The following is a 20,548-nucleotide window of genomic DNA, read 5'->3' on the forward strand; positions in this document are numbered from 1 at the left end:
AAAATAGTGTAAAGAAAATACTAATTTTATCCCTATTTTATGAAAGACAAAACTGAAAATTAGATGGTTAAGACTTGATTGAGAAAAACTGGGGTAAGAAATGCAAATTCAAAGAATCAAAAAAAAAAAAACCAAAAGAAAATAAAAAATACAAGAGAATTTTTTTAATTAAAAAAAAAAAAAAGAAATGCAAATTTGTGTATCTTACAAAAGTCCTAAATGATGTGGCCCTTGCAAGTACTGATCTGAATTCATCTTAAAACAGTCTTCTACCTCTCTTCTTATTATGTTCAGTCTCGAAAGCCCCATTTCTTTGCTTAGTTGGGTTCCTGACTGTCATTCAGGTATAAGCTCAAAAGTTACCTCCTCTGAGAGGCCTTTGCTGACCATCCAAACTTAAGTAGCTACTCAGTTTATTTCACAACATCCTTTATTTCAGTTATAGTATTTATCATTACTGGATATTACCTACAATTTATACTGCAAGTGTTTTCCCCCAACCCCGAGATCACCCCACCAGAATATAAACTCCAGGAAACTAGGGATCTAATCTATTATGTACCATATTCTCCAAAACCAGTAAGATAGATAATCTAAAAGGTGCTCAACAAATACCTGGTGACTGAATGAGTAACTCCAGAGCACATGCATTTCACTTACCTAAGCTGATGTTCCCTGAGATTTGATAATATTTCCATTCCATGAAGGTAAGAATAAATAGTATTTAAGTCCTGTGGAATAGAATAGAAAAGCTTTCAGATTATTTTTCAAATATACATTTCAAAGTAATTACATTCCACAATTCTGATTTCATACAAACAACCTTTTATGACAGAGCTGTGAATATAGTGAAGAGTCATAAAACCTGTGAATTACCAGAGATCAAGAAGTAGAGAAGAGAGTCACGTGAGCAGTGTTCTCCATTCATGCCACCATCTGGCTTTCTCTTTCTTTTTTCTTTAAACTAGTCTCCTAATTATATTAAATCTAACCTGGCCTTCCACTCTCTCTTAAAATTTACAATTTATTTCAATCTCTTTTCTATTTCACTTTACAATTTTACAACAAAGGTCTTATGAACAGCTTAAAAAAAAAAAAAGAGGTAGAGAAGAACTCCCTCAAATCAAACAGGAGGCCCTCTTCAACATGGCTGATGGCCTCTACTCAGTGTCAGAAACCAAAATCTCATTATTTCACAAAGAAGTCTATTTTATTTCTAAACAAATCCAACCATTTCCTCTTCCGTAGCCCCCAAATATTTGAAAACAATGATCGAATCGTGTTTTCAGTCTCATTTTGTTTGTTATCCAGATTAAACAGTCACAGTTGCATGTTTCATATTTTTAAATATCCTTATTGAGCTCCTCTTGGGATGACACGGTTTGCCAATATTCTCAAAATATTATTCTATAAAGATACTCAAACTGATATGAACTATGAGTGAATGAAAAAGACCTTTGATGAAAGGATCCTATTGTTCATCGTTTGAATGAGGTAGGTCTGGCCCTTACTCAGATAATTAGCTATATATACAATAACTCAGGATGGTATAATATAATTATACCATCTATAATTATACCAGCTATGAGTAGGAGCATAGCAGAAGGAGAATGTGGGAGCAATCCACCCTGACAGAAAGCAGAATTTATCACTGTCGGTATTTAAAACTGTTGGTGCATGGTAATAATGAAGAGCAGGCAGTCTTGAATATCTACATAAAAAGGCACTTCCTTATTGCTTACACCCAGGGTAGACCACTCTGACTACCTAACTTCCCCTCTTGACATGCAACTAACCAAGAGAACTACCAGATGACAGTAGAGAAGAAAAATAAAATAAAATAAAATATAATATAATTTGCTTTCCAGTTGGTCATAAGACATATGGAGCCACTAAGAAACACAGGAATAAAACTTGATTCCAAAGATCAAGGCTGTCAGTTAACATGATGAATTAAAAAACCATACTTATATCTCTGCTAACTCCTTACATAATTAGAGCAGAAAAGATTTTTAAGTATAAAAAAAAAAGGATGAATAGAAAACACAGCAAACAAGAAAGGTCTACAAAATTTTGGAAGACAGAAAATTCTATAAAGAAAGTAGGGAGGGATTTCCAAAGATGGCCACAATGATAGCTCTAGTCTTCTCTGCTTTTTTACAACGGGTCCCTGCTACACCCCCATCAAGAATTGGAGCGTAGGTGCTCTCCCCTTGGATCTGGGTTAGTCCTGTGATTTGTTCTGACCAAAAGAATTTGACAGAAGGAACTGTCGCTTCTGAAATCCAAGTATCCTGACAACATCAATGTTGTTAGGAAGCCCAAACTAGCCCCATGGAATAAGAAACTCTACATGGAATAGCACCAAGGACAAGAAGTAAACTTTTCTTAGATGAACAAGGTAAATTGAATCAAGAGAATGATCCCAGGAAAGATTCTGTGTGGCAGAAGAAACCACCACCCAATCAAAATCTGCTAAATGTATTTTACACCAATGGAAATCATATTTTGATGATGTTCTTGCATAGTTTGTAACAAATGTATCACAACAATGCAAGGTGTTGGTGGAGGGGTGGTGTTTGGGAGCCCAGTATGCTATGCATGTTTATTTTGTAAGTTTACAACTTTTACTATATACTTATTGTTTATGTATGTTCATGTATGAATGGTATACTTCAGTAAAAATCTATATTTTAAAACCAACAAAAACCTGCTGAATGGAAATAATACATACAGTCCTGGCAAAAGTCCTGCCCATTGTGTGCCCACTGGGCCAGCAGACCCTCCTAGTGGTCCTTCCCTACTTCCTGAGTATATAATTGGAATTTGCATAAGTGGCTGTTAGAAAACAGGTAAAGGCCTATGGGGTAAGAACTGTCATACTGGGAAAAGTCAAGTGGAAAGCTCTGAAACTGCTCTATGTTCCAGAACAATGACGACTGGTGCCACTAGTAAATACATAAAGGATGCAGGGGTGATGGTCTCTATCATAGTTCTATTTAATTTATGAGGGCCCTGCAGAAAACAGGTGGACTCTAAAATAGACCAGAGACTACCACAACCAAATTCCAGCTCAGATCACACCTGCAGTCCCTATTGTAACACTGTTGCCAGAGCAGATTAATTAAGCGGCAAGTACTAGTTTGGCAAATGGATTCTTTTCCATTCCAATTAGAATCATCAGAAATAGTTTGCATTCACCTGGGACAATATCAACTTAACAGTTTTGCCTTAGGACTATTCTAACTCTCCCACTCTCTGTCATAATATAGTATAAAGTAGACCTCCTGATACATCACATAGATGGCTTCTAGCTTTTTGACCAGAATGAGCAAAAAGAATAAGCAAGAGGTAGCTGGTATGCTAGAGTCACAGATAACACACACATGCCCCAGAAGGTAGAAGAGATAACCCATATAAAGATCCAAAGACATCCCATTTAAATGAAATTTTTAGGAAGTATGGTGGTCAGGACATTCCTTCCAAAGCAAAAAGCAAATGGTTGGAATTTTTATTTTATTTCTTTTTTTTAAGAAGCAATTGTTTTATTGTACATATGAATAAGAAATGGTATGGGGAAGACATGACTGAGCATATTTTAACTTTTTCACTACTTAAGAGACATAGCTGAAGGCCTAAAAAGATCATCACAGTAATATATAAGAGAGTAACATCTTCATAGAATTGTTATAAGTTTGGAGTGTAAAGTTGTGCATGTCTGTAGCTCCTGAACTTGAAGGTTATTACGTATGGATTGGATCCTGCCCTGTGTTATATATTAAAAACAAAACAAAAAAGCCCTTATACCTAGAACTGACTTACTACCTTAAAAATTCAGAATATTACAAAGTCAATAAAAAAAAAAAAAAGAAAAAAAATTCAGAATAATAAATGGTGACAGTAATAGTATTAAAGAATAGTTAAGCAAATATTGTCTCAGTGGTACAAAACAGTCCATCTTCTCAAATTAATAAAAATAAATAATTCCAGTTTCTTTTCCTGACCTTAAAACATTGTTTTCCTAGGAAAAATGGATACCTTCAGTATTGAATCCATGTAGCAATCTGATGAAGTCATCTATGTCCATGGAATGGGCCTGTTTGTCACTAAAACCTGTGGTTAGGATATGCTATATTTTATCTGCTGGGCTGAAATCTTCTGGTAGTATAATGTTATGGACTGAACAGTGAATTCTGTAGTTTTTTTCCAGCAACTGTTGCACTGCACTTGATTTAAATGCAGCAGATAGTGTCTTGTTTTTCCTAACAGAAGTGATCCTTACTAGGCCATTCCATTCCTGAAAATTGATAGGTGGTGGTGGATTCTTAGGTTCTATCCTTACAACAATGGATTCCACCTTTGGTAGTGGTTTGAAGCTATTCTTTTCAACTTTCATTAGATAATCCACATGTGTTAACAACTGTGTATTAAGTTGTGTATTAACAGCTGTGTATTAAGAAAGTCTGCAGTATAACTTATCTCCAGGTTTTACAATCAGTCGGAGAGGAAATGCTCTTTGAAACATAGGCAGAATGCATCTGAAAAAAAGGTAGGTGCAACCACAGCTTGAAGACAAAAGGAGAAGAAATCTGATAAGGCAAATTTGCCACACAAGCATCAAAAAACGGCAAATCTGATTTCAACATTATCACCCACCATTACTTCAAGTTTGCTGGCCAGAGGCATGCCCTAAACTCTTTTGTGAAGTTCAGCTACTAGCTTTGGATCAAGTTCACTGGTAACTACCTTTTTTGCCTTTTCTAACAACTTTACAGTCATGTTGCCAGTTCCAGGGTTCCAGGACCACATCAGTTGGTCTTAAGGCAGCCTTATTGATAATGTTGTTAACAATGAGAGGATTTTTCAAAATGTGTTGCCCAATTCCTATGTTAGCTCCTGCTGCATGCAGCACCGTTCACTTGTCCCGACTTGAACTTCGGCATCTCTTCATGGAGGGTGGTCCCACAGGCCAGGGAAGTCTGAGGGTCCACTACCCTAATCGCTGTACCACGTGGACTTGCCTGGCACCTTCTTCACCACTCTCAGGCACATTTGGGAGGGGCAAGAGCCCGTCTCCCCAGGATTTCGATTTTTTTTTCTTTCATAATTGAGATTTTTATTGGTTGTTTTGAAGAACAGCACAGACATTATGAACAATTTGTACACAATTCTTAATGTACATACCAAAACCCTAAAAAGCCATGTAGTTGTTTTCCTAATGTTATTCCAGTGACTTTCCAGCTTAAAATGTGGAGGCAAGTTTTCCTTAAGAGGATATCAAGTACCAATATTTTCAAACGTTGATAAACTGTTAGATCTTTAAGTCCTACAAATTCACAATACCATACATACTACATACTCACATTTCCAATCTGTTACAGCACATTAACAAAGTTATTAGAAAAACTGGACGACCAAGACCAAGGATGTTACAGAGTTCTGAGAGGGAGAGCCAAGATCAGGGAACGGTTTTAAGAAACATGTCTACTAAAAAACATGGGAATAGAAGTAATTTAAAATGTTCAACATGTATTAAATGCATAACTTTGATTCTAAATCACCATTTAGTATGTGTTGTGTTAAAGGGTATAAAAACTGCCACCCCCAGTGGAATGTTGACACCCAAGGCAGTCAAAGCCTCCCATAATTCAATATCCCACTATTTTCTGGTTGTACCAAAAAATAAACAACCAGCAAATGATTTCCCCGCTTAAAAAAAAGCATTTACACTTAAAAAAATGGGATGAGGTGGGATTCCAATCACCTTCTTAAAAATGTTTCTTCTAGATCTACTAAAAAACTTGCATTTACAAAATAGCTGATAAAAATATTCCTCTGGATTGTACAAGAAGGGAGAAACAGGGACCACCGATAAGACATGATATATGGTATTAACCAGGCTTGGCTTCTTTCTCTCCTGCATCATCAGAGGCTGGACTCTCCTCATTTTTAGTTTCTCCATTTTCTGCAGGTAAATCTTTAGTTTCTTGGTTAGCCACTTCAGCTTGTTTTCCCTTTGCTCCCCTTTTTCCTTTTGGTTGCACTTTTTTGCCTGAAGGTTTATCCTTTCCCGCTGCCTTTTTTGGCTTCACTTCCACTTTGACAGGAGCGGGTTTGGCAGATAGCCTCACCGACCTCCTCTTGGGCATCTTGGCGGTGCTGCAGGACGCAGCGAGCTGAGAGCCTTCACAAAACCGGGCTGCTTGGCCGCTACCGCTCCTCCCCAGGATTTTGATTTTAGGTAAAGAAGGAATAAGAGGTACTGAACTTACCCTCCTAACTGAAACAAATAAAATGAAAACAAATATATTAAGCCATATTTTTCAACACTGGACATCAGGAAACAAAGGACAGTGATCCCTGAGAGAAGAGAAACAAAGGAGGTAATACATATGATTACCCTACCTTACTGCCTGGTGATATCCTGAGTTAAGGATATGGAACTAGAAATCAGAGAGTGAAGGCACAAGAGTTTGCAGGGCAGGAGAAGAGAGATATACAGAGAGAGAGCATGATCTGGCAACTTAAAGAGGCTCCACCTCGAGTCTTCAGTTAGTATTGATCCTCACATGCATGTGAAGAAAATATCCAAGGTCAGAGGGAAAGGACCACCTGAAAGGATTAGAGCAATAGTATTTAACCAGGAATCATTTTGTTCCTATGTAACAATTTGGAAATTACTGGGCACATTAAAAAAAAAAAAAAAATACATAGCAAACTTTATTTTTAAAGAGGTTTAAGATTACAAAAAAGTTATATCTAAAGTATAAGGGATTCCCATATACCCCACTGCCTCCCCCTCCCACATCTTCTCCAATTAGTAACATTTTACAATTGTACAGTACATTTGTTATAATTGAATAAATATTGAAGCACTGCTACTAACCAAGGTCTACAGTTTACATTGTGGATTACACTTAATTGTAATGCCCTAAAAAGGCCCTATGTTCCACCTATTATTACCTCTCCCTCCCCTCAGAACCTCTGGTAACTACTACTATCTTTATAAATGTTACATGTTCGTCCATTACTACAATATTAATAAGTTTACTTTGTCAATGGTTGCATTCCCCTCTTATGCTTGTTCATTCCTCCACCTTGAGGATTTTGGGATGGAGATGCCTGCTCTACCTCAGACTGAGAGGGGGCTTATATTTTATGGGGTAGATGGAGAGAACTATTTTGCTTGCAGTTGTATTAACTGCTTTTTTTGGATGGGGGTTGCCCATCATCATCATTTTGTTAGATGTTTTGAAGTCTGATGAATGGAGAGTAGGTGTTGGCTGCAACTCTTCTGAGATTGAGGGCTCAACTGGCATATGAATAGACTGAAGATTTAAGTCGTTGAGACATATATTAAACAGGTAGAGTGCTAAATAGAGGCTCAAATAAAATGGGTAGAAGATTCATGTGCAGGAAAATTATAAATGAGTCTAACTCTTACATTGGGGAAATACTTAGTCATATATTTCAAGGTAAGGCCCACCAACAGGGTGCTGATTTCAAGGGTTTGTGTGCCTTATCTATATTGTCCAAATGGCTCTGGAGCCCTCATGAGCACCCATAGTTGAAGCATTTTTCACAGTGGCAGTTAAAGAATCTGCCTGAGTATAACCTAAGGAATGACCTCTCGACTCATTCTGAAATTGCTTAACCATAAAAAGTCTTTTTGTATTTAATGTTTCCCACTTTGGTCAAGGTCTTTTTCCAAATGCATCACTGGTTGGTTCTTAGTATTAATCCCTCAGTGCCAGGGAGGCTTATCCCCAGAAGTCAGATCCTATACTGGGGGGAAGGTAGCATGTTTATTTACTGAGTTTGGCTTACAGAGAGGCCACATTTGAGTAACAAGGAAGTCTGCAGGAGGTAACTCTAATGCAAGGTATTATTAGGCTAAGCTTCAATTTTTACAAGAATAATGTTCATAGTTACAAGCATTAACATTGAGGACCTGACATATTGGTCTGTTTTTCTTTTATAAGGCACTGTTTATGTACTCAAGGGATTTTTGGCCCACTATTTAAGAACACAGAGGACTCCTGAGGATAGGAGTTTAATATTTTATTTATTGTATGGGTCTCCACTCACTGAGATAACACAAGATGAACACATTCATATTCCATTGAAGCATGCCCCAGATGCACCCTTTTCCACATATCTCCCCCCCACCATTACCCTGCACCTGTGACCCTCCTCTGCCATATTTGCCAAAAGACCATTCCACAATTTATTTTCAGAAGTCTCCACTTCCCCAAAGTTCACTTGTTCGTTCCTCCAGCCCAGCCCCCAGTTCCATAGATAGTCCAACCCACCCCTCTAACACTGCTCAATCTTACACTCCAACACTGTCAACCCCACTCACATCCATGCACCACCACCATCCCCATCAACCAGCAAAATACCCCCTTCCACCTCATCACAGGTTCCGTCCAGATTGAGTATCAGCTCATTCTCTACTCCCTTTCTGTCTCCTGGCAACTTATCATTCAGACTCTATCTCTGTAAGTCTGCTCAATATGTTTAGGTCGGGAAAGCAGACTTGGCCCAGTGGTTAGGGCGTCCGTCCACCACATGGGAGGTCCGTGGATCAAACCCCGGGCCTCCTTCACCCATGTGGAGCTGGCCCATGCTCAGTGCTGATGTGCGCAAGGAGTGCCGTGCTATGCAGGGGTGTCCCCCGCGTAGGGGAGCCCCCCGCGCAAGGAGTGCGCCCTGTAAGGAGAGCCGCCCAGCGTGAAAGAAAGTGCAGCCTGCCCAGGAATGGTGCCACACACACAGAGAGCTGACACACAAGATGATGCAACAAAAAGAAACACAGATTCCCGTGCCGCTGAAAACAGAAGCAGACAAAAACAAGAACACGCAACAAATGGACACAGAGAACAGACAACTGGGGTGGGGGCGGGAAGGGGAGAGAAATAAATAAAATAAATCTTAAAAAATAAAAATAAAAATATAAAAACACTTTAAACTTTAAGTCTGAAAGACTGGTATCAGTTATCTCATAATCTGCAACACATGTTCCACTAAGTAATGTGTTGGTGGAGGGGTGTTCAATGGGAATGCTGTACATTTTGCGTGACTGTTTTTTAAGTTCTCTTCTCTAACATATTTATATATATATAATATTTTTATATATAAACAAACAAGAAAACCCAAAACTTACTTTTGACTTACAGATGACCAAGATGGAAGCTTAACATACTCTAGGGTGGTGTTTCCCCAAAGAATCTTAGAACAAGTAGCAGAAACTGGCAGAGCCATTTTCTTTAACTTTGAAAAACAGTTAAAGGGCGGCAGGAGATGCGCAAGTCCGCATCAAGAAAATACAGCTCTAAAAAATTAGGAGAAGCTCCCAGTACCCTTAACTAAGGCAGTTTCATACTACTGATGAATTCCAAAAAGAAATGACTGATTATGTTGTAAACTGGTCTGTTCCTCTGGGTTAGTGATACCTTTTGATTGTATTAAATTCACAGATTTCACTTTTACTTGATTAAATAAAGATTAAGGCTTTGATTGGGCCATGCCAGTAGAATGTTGGGTCACCACCCCCTTGCTGGGCAGGAAGCCACAGAGAAAACAACAAGGAAGTGGTATTAGTTGGAGCTTTGGATTCTGGAAGTCGGGGAAGTAAACACACAGGAGAAGAAGACAGAGGAATAGAGACAACTCCACAGACATGGCAGAGGCCCCGGGAAATGAGAGCCTGATGGTTTACAGCTGACCTTGTGAAGAGACCAGAGCAGCAGAGCCCAGAGAGAAACAAGCGCTGGGGAAGAGAAAAGACTTATCCCAGCCTACAGCTAACACTGAAAGAATCTCAGACCATGGAGCCTTAGGAAGAAGAGGGAGGCTAAACCCTTACAGAGACTGGCAGCCATCTTGCTCCAACATATGGCAACATACTTTGGTAAGGGAAGTAACTTACACTTTATGACCTGGTAACTGTAAGCTTCTACCTCAAATTAATACCCTTTTATAATAACCAATAGATTTCTCGTATTTTGCACCAGCACCCCTTTGACTGGCTAACACATTTACTAATCCCTACCCCAGCCCTCATGGCATGGCATTAAGCCAACCTGCATTCCACTGTTTGTCCCTGAACCTGTCTGAAGGAAGCAAAATAATGCCCATGGGGAAGCAGACTTGGCCTAATGGTTAGGGCATCCGTCGACCACATGGGAGGTCTGCAGTTTAAACCCCAGGCCTCCTTGACCCGTGTGGAGCTGGCCCACACACAGTGCTGATACGTGCAAGGAGTGCCCTGCCACACAGGGGTGCCCCCCGCATAGGGGAGCCCCACATGCAAAGAGTATGCCCCAAAAGGAGAGCTGCCAAGCACGAAGGAAATTTCAGCCTGCCCAGGAAGGACGCTGCACACGGAGCAATGACACAACAAGATGATGCAACAAAAAGAAACACAGATTCCTGGTGCTGCTGACAACAACAGAAGCAAACAAAAAGAAGAACACGCAGCAAATGGACAGAGAGAATAGAAAACTGAGGTGGGGGAAAGGGAGAGAAGTAAATAAAATAAATAAATCTTAAAAAAAAAAAAAAGCCTATGTATGTACTAAGGTGCCTGTATATCCATGCCAGCATATAAGGTGGCAGATTGAAAGAATGAACTAGGAAACTACTCTCTAGCTTACCCTCCCAGAAATTGCCTGTAGGCAGAAGCAGTTTACAGACAGCTAAACCAGTATGCGAAAAAATTAAGTCAAAGCAGCCTTGGGCAAGGGATAATCTCTTTAAAACCTACAATAGGAATCCCTAAAGAGGGTGAAAGTACATTTCAAAGGAAATGGTGGGGCATTCCAATTGCTGTAATCAGCAGAATTCCAAAGGTCACAAATGCAAGCCAAGGACAAGCTACAAGCTAAAAGAAGACAGAGAGGACCTGACACTTCACCGTTCATCTCAGGATGATCTTCTTGATAGAAGGCTAAACTCTTGAAGAGAGCAAAGGCCAACAAAGATCATATTTGCAAAGGCTGTGAAAGAAGTTTTTTTCTTTTTTCTTTTTGGCTCTTGGCATTCAAGGAAATCTGTCTAATCATGAGCTGGATACAAATTCAAGGGATAACTCAGGCAATAAATGTCAGAGTTATGAACACATGAAAATATTAAAATGTATGTGTGCCACAAAAGATTACAAGATAAAGAAACAGAAAATGATGGCCTCTCTTAAAGAAAAAGATAAAAATTCAGAAAACATTAAGGAAGAAGACAAGACTTTGAATATACCAGAAAAGACTTAAGAAAAAAAAAACCATACATATATATATATATATATATATATATATATATTTTTTTTTTTTTTTTCCAATATGGTCAAGGAGGTAAAAGAAAAAAACACAGAAAAAGACCTAAAGGATATCAAGAAAACTGTGCATGAACAACACTAAGAATCTCAATGAAGAGAGAGAATTTTTAAAAAGAAACCAAATGGAAATACGGGAGTTGAAGACCACAAAAATTGAAACGAAAAATTTCCTAGAGAGTTTCAATAACTGATTAGAACTGGGAGAAGAAAGCACCAGTGAACTGGAAGACGAGACAAATGAAATGGTTCAGGCTGAGGAGCAGAAAGACAGATGAAAAAATGTAAAAAGAGCCTAAGAGACCAGTGGGACACTATTAAGCATAACAATAATGCATTACATGCATTCCAGAAGAAGACATTCCCAGATAAACAAAACTTGACAGAGTTTATCACCATTAGGCTTGCCCTACAAGCAATGATTCAGAGTGAAAGGGAAGAAAACTAGACAGTGGATCAAAGCACAGCAAAGAAACAAACACCTCCAGTAAAGATATCCATATGGGTAATTATAAAAGCCAACACAACTGCATTGTTTCATGAAGAAGTGCATTTTTCACTTCTTACAGATATTAAAATGCAAATGCATAAAAAAGCAATGATAAAGTACAACAAAAAGGTGGGGAATGGAAGGGTATAGGAACAGTGGATATGCATGCTATTAAAGTTAAACTGCTACCAAATCAAACATAATTGTATAGATTTAAAATGCTGATTTTAAGTCCCATGATAACCATTAAAAAATATATATGAAATACATAATACAGAAAGACTCAAAATTGCACATTATAAAATACCAAGTAAATAAAGTAGGCATTATGGAAAAACTGAGGAACCAAAAAGGTATAAGGCTTGTGAAGACCAAACACAAAAATGGCATAAGCAAAGCTCTGCATTAGCAGTAGTTACTTTAAATGTAAATGGCCTAAACTGTGCAGTCGAAAGGAAGGGTTGGTAGAATGAATAAAAATCATGACCCAACTATATGGCATACACAAGAGACATACCTTAAATTCAAAGACACAAATAAATTGAAAGTGACCAAAAAAGACCTAGGGGTAACTATACCAATATCAGACAAACTAGATTTGAAGTGTAAAACTGTTACATGGGAAAAAAAAGGTGACTGTATACTGGTAAGGTGGTCAATTCAACAAGAAGTCAAAACCTTTATAAACATATATGCACCTACCAGCAGAGTCCTAAAATATATGAAGTAAACATTGACAAATTTTAAGGGAGAAAAAGATGGTTGTATATTAAAAGTAGACGGCTTCAATACACCACTTTCAATAATGCATAGAATATTTAGACAGAAGAGCAATAAGGAAATAAAAGACGTGAATGATTCTATAAAGACCTAACAGAAATACAGAATCCTTCACCCAACAGCAGTAGACTACACATTCTTCTCCAGTGTACATGGATAATTCTCCAGGATAGACCATTATGTTAAGTCACAAAACAAATCTCAAAACATTAAAAAATACTATCATATAATGCATCTTCTCCAACCACAATGGAACAAAGCTAGATATCAATAACAGAGTGAAAAATGGAAAATTCACAAACATGTGGAAATTAAATAATGTATTTGAATAAGCAATGGGTCAAAGAAGAAGTCACAAGGGAAATTAGGAAGTATCTTGAGGCAAATGAAAATGAAAACATTCAAAAACTTACAGGATGCAGCAAAAGCAGTGCTGACAGGGAAATTCATAGTTCTAAATGTCTACATTATTAAAAAAGAAAAAGATCCCAAATTAGAGATTTAATCTTGCAACTGAAGGATCTAGAAAAAAGAAGAGCAAACTAAACCCAATGCAAGCAGAAGAAAGGAAATAAAAATTAGAGGGGAGCTAAATGAGATAGAGAATTAAAGAACAAGAGACAGAATCAGTGAACCCAAAGGAGGGTTCTTTGAAAAGAACAATAAAATCGATAAATCATTAGCTAGACTGACAAAGGAAAAAACAACAGGGAGGATGCAAATACTAAAATCAGAAATGGGGGGGTGGGGGGATGGGGTTGAATGGGACCTCACATATATATTTTTAATGTAATATTATTACAAAGTCAATAAAAAATAAAAAAATTAAAAAAAATTAAAAAAAAAAGAAGAGAAAAAACTCTCAAAGACTCAGAATAACACTAAAAAAAAAAAAAAAAATCAGAAATGAAGAGGGAATATTACTATCAACCCCACAGAAAGAAAAGGAACTTTAATAGGAGAATGTGAACTGTATACCAACAAATTAGAAAACCTAGATAAAATAAACAAATTCCTAGAAACAAATTATCTACACTAACTCAGAAAGAAACAAAGGATCTCAACAGAATAACAATTAGTGAGGAGGTGGACTCAGTAATCAAAAACCTCTCAGTAAAGTAAAGCCCAGGACCAGAAGGCTTCACTGGTGAATTTTACCAAACATTCCAAGAAGAATTAATTCTAGTCTTCCTCATATTCTTCTAAAAAACTAAAGAGAAAGAATACTCCCTAACTCATTGTATGAGGCTAATATCTTTCTAATACCAAAGTCAGATAATGGTATCACAAGAAAAGTAAATTAGAAACTAAGATCCCTCATGAATAGACACAAAAGGTCTCAACAAAATACTAGCAAACTGAATCCAAAAACATACTTCAAGAATTATACATGTGAAGCAGCTATGGCTCAAGCATTTGAGCTTCCATTTACCATACAGAGGAGCCAGGTTTGATCCCTGGGACTCCCAGTAAAAAAAGAAAAACGACATCCCAGAACTGCGCAGCGAGGCGCAGGCCCCTGAGTGGCAAAGTGTGGGCAGCTGCGGGCCTCCGGGAGGGTCGACGCGGATGGCCGGGTGAGCTCTCCGGACGGGGGCTGCCCCACGGTCAAAGGAGAGGAGGGGGGTCGGCACGAAGCCGTTGGGCCCTCGCTCTCTCCGCTCAGGCACGGGGGACGCGCGGTGCAAGCAAAAACACCACGGAGACGAGGTCTGGGCACAAGTCTGCTTTATTGTAGAAGGGGACATGGTTTTATAGGGTCTAGGGATACGTAAAGGGACTTGATTGGTGCCGGCGGGTGCCGTTGCTTGCGTAGACGGTTACTGGACAGTAGGCGGTTACTGGACAGTAGGCGGTTACTGGACAGTAAGCTGGCTAAGGGGTTAGGAGCAGGGGAGGGGAAGGGGAAAGTGTGGGCTGTCTAGATAACGGCTAGGCGGAAGACGGAGAAGGAGAGAAGGAGGGGCAGCGCCGGCTGCCAATACTGGGCGGGAAGGAGACGGGGACAGCAAAGTATGCACCAAAAATATAATGATGCAACCAGAACGGAAAAAAACAATAATAATTATACACCGTGATCAAGTGGGATTTATCTGGGATATGTAAGGATGGTTCAACATAAGAAAATCAATGAACATAATATACTGCATTAATAGAACAAAGGAAAAAATACACAATCACCCAGTTGATGCAGAAAAGACACTTTACAAAATCTAGCACCCCTTCTTGATAAAAACACTAAGAGAAATAGGAATAGGAGGAAACTTCTTCAACATGAAAAAGGGCATACATGAAAACACACAGGTAACCTCATACTCAATGGTAAAAGACTGAAGGCTTTCCCTATAAGTTCAGGAACAAGAAAAGGATCCCCACTGTCACCACTGTTATTCAACATTATATTACATGTTCTAGCCAGAGCAATTAGGCAAGAAAAAGAAATGAAAGCATTCAAATTGGAAAGGATGAAGTAAAACTTGCCCTGTTTGCAAAAGGCATGATCCTATTAATAAATAGAAAAAATCCTGAAAAATCCACAAGAAAGTTACTATTTATCATTTATTAGAGAGCTAATAAATGCACTCAGCAAAATGATGGGATACAAGATCAATACCCCAAAATCAGTAATGTTTCTGTATGTATATGATGCCCAGTTGTTTGGTCAAGCAAGCACTGGGCTAATTCTATTACAATGGTGTATTAGACAGCCAAAGGGGTGCTGATGCAAAATACCAGAAATTGGTTGGTTTTTATAAAGGGTATTTATTTGGGGTAGGAGCTAATAGATACCAGGCCATAAAGTGTAAGTTTCTTCCCTCACCAAAGTCTATTTTCACTTGTTGGAGAAAGATAGCTGCCAACAGCTTTGAGGGTTCAGGCTTCTTGGGTTCCTCACTTCCAGGGTCTTCCTTCTCTCGGTTCAAGGTTCCTTTCTTCCAGGGGCTTACTTCTGTTTTCTCTGTGAGCTTATTTGCAGAGGCTCCAGCTTAAGGCTTCAGCTTCAAACTCCAACATCAAAAATCCTCGCATCAAAAGGTCCAACTTTGTCCTTTGCATGCCTTTTATCTGTGAATCGCCACCCACCAAGGGGTAGGGACTTAACGCCCTAATGACGTGGCCCAATCAAAGCCCTAATCATAACTCAATCATGCCCGGTAACAGACCAGATTACAAACATAATCCAATATCTATTTTTGGAATTCATAACTTTACCAAACTGCTACAAATAGTATTTCATGGACTTTAATCATTAGTGAATTGATTGCATATATGGCTGATTACATCTATAATCAACTGAGAAGACTGCCATCAGCAATAAGTGATGTATCATCCAAAAGGAGAAGTGATTTCAGCATTCAGAAAGAGAATCCCCATGTCCTGGGGAATTCAATGAGGACCTTTATCTGAGTCCCTGGCTTGCAGCCTGTTCTCTGGAATTTAGATTTGTGCATCCCCACAGTCACGGAAGACAATTTTATTAATTCATTATGGGAGTTTTACTTCATCCTTTCCAATCTGAATGCTTTTATTTTATTAACAGTAGTTGATGCTTAATGGGTACAGTATTTCTGTTTAGACAGATGGGAAAGCTTCAATAATGTATGGGAGTGATGGTATCAACACTACAAATGTAATCAACACCACTGAATCCATACATTTGAATGTGGCTAAAGTGAAATTTTAACTTGTATGGATGTAACCTGATTAACATATATTTAAAAAACCATGGGACTGTACAACATAAACAGTGAACCCTAATGTAAACTATGGACTATAGTTAATAGCATAATTACAATAATATTGTTTCTTGAATAATAACAGTTGCCATTCTCATACACACATTAATATTAGGGAATACTAGGTGTGTGAGGAGGGTGTATGAGAACTGTACTTTCTGAATGGTATTTCCATGAATTAACAACCTTTTTAATAAAAATAACAAGCAAAAAATAAAAACTTTATTTTAGCAATATTACATATATTCAATAAAATACAGAAAGCATATTAAGAAGGGACATGGAAACAAAAACTCAAATCATACCATCAGAGATGAGTAGTATAACATATGAGATGAAAAACACACTGGATGGAATTAATAGCACATCAGACTTTGAGCAGAAATGATTAAAAACCCTGAAGACACAGGAATAGAAATGATCAAAAATGAAAGTAAAAAAACTGGAAAAAAAAAAAAAGGGAAGAAAAACAAAGGGTAGAGACTCAGTGAATGTAGATCAATTTAAAGTAGCCTAACATAAATGTATTTGGAGTTATAAGGGGGTGGGGATGAGGGCAGAAAATATTTGAAATAGAGATCAATATTTTTCCATATTTGATCAAAACTGTAAACTCACACCCAAGAAACTCAACAAACCTCAGGCACAAGAACCATGAATAAAATGACACCAAAACCCCCAATAATAAATTGCTTCAGAGCGGTGATAGAGAAAAAATCTTCAACGTATCAAGGAACATATTAATAATAGCAAGGAACAAAGATTAGAATTTCAGCAGACTTCTCTTGAGAAACAATGAAAACTAGAAGACATTGGAGCAACACATCTTTAACGTACTGAAAAATAAACTTATCAACCTAAAATTCTATTTTCAGCCAAATGCTTTTCAAGAACAAAGGCAGAATACTTTCTCAGATATAAAAAATCTGAAAGAAATAAATATCCGCACACCTGGCACTACAGAAAAATGTTTAAGTAGTCCTTACTGAAGGATGAAAATCATACCAGATGGAAATGAAGAGAACTGGAAATGGCACTACACAAGTAAATATAAAATTATTTTCTTATTTAAAAGGTGACTACTTAAAAGAACAATGTACTGTATGATTTATAACAAGACAAGCTAAATGTATAGCAACAATAGCACAAAGGCTAGAAGGATAAAAATGGAGGTATACTGTTGTAAGGTTCTTACACTATATGTGAGCTAAGTATAACATCACTTGAATGCAGACTGTAATAAATTTAATATGTATACTATAAACTATACAGTAACTACTAAATAACAGAACAAGGAATTACAGCTAATAAATAAACAAGAGGGATAAAAGGAACCATAAAAACATTCAAGTAATCCCAAAGTCAGAAAAATAGGAAAAAGGGTACAAAGAAAGATGGGACAAATTAAAAAAAACAAAGAGAAAGTGGTAGATTAAAACCGATAGAGCATCTGCCTGCCATATGGAGGGTCAAGGGTTTGATACCCAGGGCCTCCTGACCCATGTGGTTAGTGGGCCCACGCACAGTCCTGATGCACGCAAGGAGTGCTGTGTCACATTGGCGTGTCCCCAGTGTAGGGGTGCCGCACGCACAAGGATTGCGCCCTGCAAGCAGAGCAGCCCTACATGAAAGGAGCACAGCCTACCCAGGAGCGGTGCCACACACACGGAGAGCTGACGCACCAAGATAATCCAATGAAAAAAAGCGACACAGTTTTCCTATGCTGCATGACAAAAACGCAAGCAGACACAGAAGAACACACAGCGAATGGACTCAGAGAGCAGACAATAGGGCGGGGGGAAAGGGGAGAGAAATAAATAAAATAAATCTTTAAAAAAAACCAACTATATCAATCACATTAAATGGTCTAATCACTTAAACTAAAAGGCACACCTTGTCAAACTGGATTATTTAAAAAGCAAGACTTCAGTATTTGTTGCCTTCAAGAAACTCACTTTAAATATAAGACAAACTGCTGCCATTTGTACCTTCCCCCACAAGGACAGTTAGTGCCAATGTATTCCACACCTAGAAATACTGTTTTGTGTGCCAGCTTTGAGCACATCTTCAAAACAGAAAGTGCTTGGCAGTTGTTCCAGGCTATGGTGCATATAACCCTTCTACTTGGGCCAAAACAATCCAGTTGCTAGTGGTAGAAAAAGGAAGTATCACGGATGTCATGGCAAGCCCCAGTGGGACAACTGTTGAAAACAATTCCCCAAGGGTCTCTCAAATTTCTCAATGTTTAGTGAGCTGAGGCACCAATAGAATTTGTTCCTTTTCAAGGGACAAACAAGATATAGCAAACAAGATAGGAAGATAAGCATTGGCTGCCTCCTGAGGAGAGAGCAAGTTTCTTTGCTGATCAGTATAATAATGATGTCTCCTTCTGGGGTAAAGGTTATGCAGGATTGCTTGCAGATCATTATACAATACTGGAGCATCCTTAGCTTCCGCAACTGTAACATAAACCTACGGTGGGTGTAACATCAACCTGGGTCACTCCGCAATGCCCCTAGAGGACTTGGGGGTGAATGGGTGGGCAAACCCAACACAATCATGAAGCTCATGCTGCTTGTTCTGTCACTGACCCAAGAGTCTGTAGTCTTTTGTCAGTATCCATAAAACGGGCAGGCTAACATGTTAGCTTGCAAGTAGAATAAAATCTTGGAAATGTAAGTTCTTTTGACAAATAACACAATGCAGGTCCCTAGGATTTTGAAACTAGGCAATACCATCCTCACTAGAAAATTATATACCTTTTGAGAAACAATCCCTGGCAAGTTAATGGGCTGTGGTAAAGGTGAAATGCTTGACTACAGGTCACCAAATCACCCAGAGTTCAGACTTTCTTAAGGGTTTAGGTCTCACCATCAGATAAGACATTAAGACCTGACGAAATGATATCTGAGGGGGAGGCACATTCAGAATGGACAGAAGAGGAGAGTGGGGATGAGTACCAGTTGCAGCCCTGAGCACAACTGTAACGAATGGGGCTATAGTTCTTCTCATTAGCATCCCCCGTTTGAGTTTCTTCTCAGAATATGAGGCCCATGGGAGCCATGAAGGAGCCCTAAACTTTGAACACGTGCTAAGTAGTAAATCTGTGTGGTGCAACGTATGAACTCAGGTGGCAATAAAAATGTGCCTCTCAGATCTCCAACAACAGGGAGCGAAGTTGACCAAGGTTCTAGCATACTACATGTTCTGCAATTAGTCATCATTTTTGCACTGAGGCAAAGCTTCCCATGGAGCACTCCCAACCATGACTGAGCCTTGCAGGGATACTGAGTCGGGCCTGTTCCTGGGAATGTTTGCACTGAGGCAGTTTCCCATGAGGCACTCCCAACCAATGACTGAGCTTCGCAGGGCTAATGAGTCAAGCCTGTTCCTGCAAAATCCAGGACTTCTCTGATGGATTCAAGGATTCCCATCCATCGTACTGAACTTCCATGGAATTACACTTCAGTCTAAGGCTCTCCCACCAAACCTTCCTTTCTTCTATCCTTCACAAGGGCAACACCAGCACAGTGCACTGACTATTCTTCCAGCCTTCCCAGTTCTCTTTCCATTTCTGTTCAGGCACATTTCCCCTCATCTCTGGATATGTCTAATCCTGTCTTGACATGCAGGACCGATACTAACGCAACAGTCTGTAGTATTCATAAAGAAATCTTCATCATTTGTTGGATTTACTTGTATTTCATGTTTTTAATGTTATTATAAATGGTATTGGTTTTAAACTTTAAGGATTTTTTTGCTTATTGCTGGTTTACATAAATCAAATGATTTTCTATACTGAACCTGAATCCAACAATTTTGCTAAATTCACTTAATTCTCATAGTCTATAGAATCTTTTGGATTTTCTACATACACAATAATATAGTCTGTGAATAATGGCAGTATTACTTCTTCCTCCCAAGCAATATACTTCTTTTTCTTGCCTTATTGCATGAGCTAAGACTTCCAAACAATAACTGGAGTAGGTATGGTCATATACTACAAACATAGCTGCCTGAGCCCCGCTCTGAATAAGATGGCACAATTAGGAGTCATCATAGTCAAGGCAGATGCCCACAAATGCCTTTTCTATGGAAATGTGCTTGTTAGTAATGACAAATTTTTAAAAATTAAAAGAAATTCCTTAAAACTATATTACACAGTGAACCCTAAGTTAAATCACGGACTTTAAGTAAGAGTAAAATCATAAA

At 38.5% G+C, this 20,548-nt stretch overlaps 1 protein-coding gene and 1 pseudogene across 4 annotated transcripts in view; both read right to left on the reverse strand.

The window, feature by feature from the left end:
- RAPGEF6 (Rap guanine nucleotide exchange factor 6) overlaps window positions 1–20,548 on the reverse strand; it is a 273,773-nt gene that overhangs the window by 234,203 nt on the left and 19,022 nt on the right. For all 4 annotated transcript variants that reach the window (XM_058278054.2, XM_058278041.2, XM_058278050.2 and 1 more), the window contains exon 2: window positions 661–731. In XM_058278054.2, the coding sequence (XP_058134037.1) occupies window positions 661–731 (71 nt within the window). The remainder of the gene's footprint in view (window positions 1–660; window positions 732–20,548) is intronic.
- LOC139439845 (dimethyladenosine transferase pseudogene) lies at window positions 4,022–6,149 on the reverse strand (annotated as a pseudogene).

The sequence above is a fragment of the Dasypus novemcinctus genome, chromosome 2 (assembly GCF_030445035.2).
Source record: "Dasypus novemcinctus isolate mDasNov1 chromosome 2, mDasNov1.1.hap2, whole genome shotgun sequence".
NCBI lineage: Eukaryota > Metazoa > Chordata > Mammalia > Cingulata > Dasypodidae > Dasypus > Dasypus novemcinctus.